Raw genomic sequence first — 4,707 nt, 5'->3', positions numbered from 1 at the left:
TCTCCTGCTGATGATATAAAGTCAGGCTCAGTCATCATCTCCTCCTGATGATATAAAGTCAGGCTCAGCCATCATCTCCTCCTGATGATATAAAGTCAGGCTCAGCCATCATCTCCTCCTGATGATATAAAGTCAGGCTCAGCCATCATCTCCTCCTGATGATATAAAGTCAGGCTCAGCCATCATCTCCTCCTGATGATATAAAGTCAGGCTCAGCCATCATCTCCTCCTGATGATATAAAGTCAGGCTCAGCCATCATCTCCTCCTGATGATATAAAGTCAGGTGAAGTCTCGTAGTCCACAGAACATTTCTGGAGCTTCACAGTAAAACAGAGTTGCAGCGTTCTGCTGAACAGCTGAAGCAGCTGGAGATGATTTAAAACAGAAAAACAACCAAAAAACTCCATTAAAACTTTGCCGAATCAGCTGTTAGCACTTCCTGTTAGCAGTGAACCTGTGGATGTACAGACGACCGTCACTGCATCACTGTGATACTGAAGGAAACTTAAAAACATGATGTTTCTAAGGCAAGTTCTGTAACAAAAACGGCTCGTCTGCTGTGATCCAAGATCACAAACTGATCTGAGGAGATGTTATTTACACCCTTGACGTGCGGTCGAGCTGCATGCTAACACTTTTAGCTTGATAACAGAATTTATTCACAAAAGATAATTAGTAGTTTGATGTTGACGGAACGATAAAAGGTGGAACTAAACTGCGACGGCTCTGCAGCACCCGGACAATTTACAGCGCGCACTGCTGCTTTGAAAACATGAAGCTATGAGGGATATAGGAGGGAACGACCTTTTGTTTTCTTGTGATTATGGCTTAATTATCTCGTTATCGCAGGAAAACAGAGGAAATAATAGCTCAGGGCTCTTTAATGGATATGTGACTGTCTTAAAGGAGCAGTGTGTAGTTTCTGGACAAGAAATTCAAACTGAGAATTTTAATATTTACGATATTAATGAGGTAATAATATAAACTTTTCTCCATCAGTGAATAAACAAGCTGTTCTCAGAGGAAAATAAGGTCCCAGAACACTGTTGAAGATAGAGAGGTGGCAGGGTCCGCCACATATAAACAAAATAACCAAAGATTTAAATATTGGCAGCTGTCGTCCTCCGTACACACCTGGTATTGATTCCGTATCATCACTGTAGCGTAGTGGTGTGTGTGTGTGTGTGTGTGTGTGTGCGTGTGTGTGTGTGTCTGTGTGTGTGCGTGTGTGTGTGTGTGTCTGTGTGTGTGTGTGTGTGTGTGTGTGTGTTGCTGTGTGACGTCAGCTCACACACTCAGATTATCTGTAATCTTATATGTCACAGATTAGAGGCAGAGGAGGCGTATTACATCACACACACACTCTTACTTACATTCACACAGTTTAGTGTGCTGACGTCTCCGAGCTGCTGTCATAGTGACAGAGACTCTGACCAATCAGCATCCGCCTGTGGAGAGGATACAAGAGAGGAGGGAAGGAGATGAGGATTAGGATGCAACATCTGTGTGTTTGTTGTACATTTGGTTAATGGAGGCTGCAGCTTCCTGAGTTTCTGCTGGTTTCCTGTGATTCTAAAAATAAAACAGAAGATTTGAGACAAACTGGCTGGAAAATAATCTGCTGCTGATTAATCCTTATTGAGTTAACAATAAACAACAAGAGAGAGAAATTCAGTTTGTTACAAAGTTCAGTTCCTCTAATCTGTCCAGAGTGAACCCTCTTCACAAACAAGTCAATAAAGGATCTCTGGAAAAAACATAAACCCAACATCCTCCGGTACCAGTCAGCTGATTGTCTTCATCACACAGGAGAAGAATCTAGAAGCGGCGCCCTGCAGGCTAATGCTAAGCTAGCTGCAGGCTAACGCTAAGCTAGCTGTGTCAAATGTGTTTCTCCGTTTAGATGCAGGAAGGGTTCATGATACCACCTGTAGAATGTTCAAACCAAAATCACACCCGCAATTATTATTATTATTATTATTATTGTTATTATTATTATTGTTATTATTATTATTATTATTATCAGTCCGACTTCTCACACATGTCATCGTCCTCTAATGGCTTCATCATCATCATCATCGTCATCGTCATGATCATCATGGTGCAGCCTGCAGTCAGTCCTTCGGTGTGTGTGTGCGTGTGTGTGTGTGTGTGCGTGTGTGTGTGTGTGTTGTGGTCTCTGGCCGTCACATGTGTTGTGTGATTAGTTGTTGCTGATACTGATCTGATTTCAGCCATATGGGCTCATTTTCTGCCTCATAAACTCTCCTCAGCACAAAGCAGTTAAAGCTCATCTGGATGGAAAAGGTCAAACAAACAGTCAGTCGCTCTCTGGCTGCTTCTCACTGAGCAGCAGCAGCCCGCAGCGGCCACAGCGCCTCCTACAGGCCGCAGCGCCTCCTACAGGCCGCAGCAGCCTGCAGCGGCCACAGCGCCTCCTACAGGCCGCAGCGCCTCCTACAGGCCGCAGCAGCCTGCAGCGGCCACAGCGCCTCCTACAGGCCGCAGCGCCTCCTACAGGCCGCAGCGCAGCACTGCTGGCTGCATCCTGCTCAGTCTGAACAGCTCTGTGTAACATTTACTCGAGTACTTTCGTTCTAATCTGATTCGATACATCTCAGAGGGAAGTAATGTACTTTTTACTCCACTACATTTGTCTGACAGCTTTAGTTACTAGTTACTCTTGATTACCTTCCTGTCCAGTGGAAACCACGTATCTCCAGATGTGTTCAGTGTTTGTGATAAACTGACCGTGTTGTAAAAAGTACCCAAAAGTCTTAAAGTATCTGATGTTAAATGTACTCAAGTATCAAACGTATCAGTAAAGTAACTGATGAAGATGCTGATTTGGCGCTACATGCCCTCAGCTGTACAGCGTCCGTATTCCTACGCACAGGCAGAAAGTAGTGCCAGAAGAAAAAGATGTTTAACGACAACGCGAAGTGACAAAACTGTTCAGAGCTCTGTAATGCTAACATGTTAGCATGGAGCTAACATCACTGTGTGTGTGAGATTAATCTGCCCCAACAGCAGCATCCTGAGGCCATCTGTCACACACACACACACACACACACACACACACACACACACACACACACACACACACGCACACACACACTTCACAGCTTTTGTTGTGGCATGTGAATTTGTGTGTGTGTGTGAGTTGATTGACAGCTCCTGTTTCAGCTCTGACACACAGCGGGGGGGCGGGGGGTGTAACTGAAGGTGACAGGTAGCAGATGTGTCCGACACACACACACACACACACACACACACACACACACACACACACACACTAATGGGCAGTTTACTGGTGAAGGAACTGTGAGTGTGTGTGTGTGTGTGTGTGTGTGTGTGTGTGTGTGACGACAGTTTGACAGATTACATATTACTAGTTACTATCCTTTGAAAGCGATAAGTTCCTTTACAGTATTACTTTCTGTGCAGAGTAATCTGTTACACTGAGCCTGATACAAAGTGAGCCTCAGATCCAGAACTGGGAGCGCTCGCTGTCCTCGTGGGGATGTCCTGGGGTGGAAACTAAACAGAAGAAGGTGGAGACACTGAAGACATGAAGAAAACAAACAGACCAACAACAGCAGGCAGGAAGAAGAGACAACATGTCTCCTGTTGGACAGACAGCAGCGATGGACTTCTCAGGACAATATTCACAACTTGGATTCATTCGATGATTTTCGGTTCATATTCAGAATATCAGTTGTCAAGAATGGACACAAATTAGGAGTCATCACTTCTTTCTGTCTCTTTTATGATGCGTTCAGACGAAACGTGAGGAGAATATTCGCCTCGAATCTGTCTCACCACATCAGTCTGAACCAGAACAAAGAGGTTCTCTGTGATCCGACTCAATAAACGGATCAGAAGCTGAAATAACAACATCACGATGCTGCGTCGGGTCTGTCGGCCAGACAGCAAGTACTTTTAAAATATTTGTTCCCTGAATGGAGTTCAGATCGATCAGAGCTGTGCTGAGACATATTTCCATGACTTACCAGGTAGTCCGACTTCCTCGCTCACTTTCCTCCCACCAGCTCTTTAGTTGTCCTGTCTCAGTACAGTAGATGTGTTATCGTACAGCTGTGTGTGTCTGCAGGCGGCGACATTACTGATTATTATTCTCCACTGTTGTTCATGAATGTCTGGAGATCAGCGACGTTAACGTCATGACGTCAGCGCCGATACTTTAACACAGCGTCACGACAAATCCTCGAGTTCAGTGTTTTCATTTCAATTTCATTGAACTCTTAAAGAAATGAAATGTTCTGCGAGCCGGTCGGACTGTTTGCGTTGTGTACGCAGTGTGTGAACATGTGAAACTCGTACCTCCACACTTCACTGTCACAGTCAGAATCACACTAAACATCACCTGCAGGCTGTTGTTTCTCATGACGAGGACAGAGTGCTGAAGATCTGGATCATCTGGATCCTCCGGGCCCAGATCCAGATTCCTCAGTGAGTCTGGAGACGTTTAGTTTAGCTCATGTGACAGTGAAAAGAAAAACAACCCAGATTTAAGTTGAGTCTTCAGAGAACGAGCGAGGAGCTTCATCACAACAAACACCGTCATCAGTGATTCAGTCTGCGACAGGGTTTGATCCACACCGAGCGGCACCGCCAGAGCTTCTGCAGGCGGTGAAGAGTCGGAGCTCACAGTCCGTCAGAGGAGAACGACAACTGTTTGTGTT

General features: G+C 45.1%; 1 protein-coding gene across 1 annotated transcript in view; it reads left to right on the top strand.

Moving 5' to 3' along the window:
* The first annotated feature begins 2,042 nt into the window (after window positions 1-2,042).
* Window positions 2,043-4,707, top strand: part of mdga2a (MAM domain containing glycosylphosphatidylinositol anchor 2a) — a 52,853-nt gene continuing 50,188 nt past the window's right edge. The window contains exons 1-3 of the mRNA XM_073483047.1: window positions 2,043-2,126; window positions 2,355-2,572; window positions 4,367-4,474. Of these exons, the coding sequence (XP_073339148.1) occupies window positions 2,043-2,126; window positions 2,355-2,572; window positions 4,367-4,474 (410 nt within the window). The remainder of the gene's footprint in view (window positions 2,127-2,354; window positions 2,573-4,366; window positions 4,475-4,707) is intronic.

Source organism: Pagrus major, chromosome 16 (genome assembly GCF_040436345.1).
Source record: "Pagrus major chromosome 16, Pma_NU_1.0".
Taxonomy (NCBI): Eukaryota; Metazoa; Chordata; class Actinopteri; order Spariformes; family Sparidae; genus Pagrus; species Pagrus major.
The sequence above is the reverse complement of the archived record's forward strand: the minus strand, read 5'-3'. Positions and strand labels throughout refer to the sequence as shown.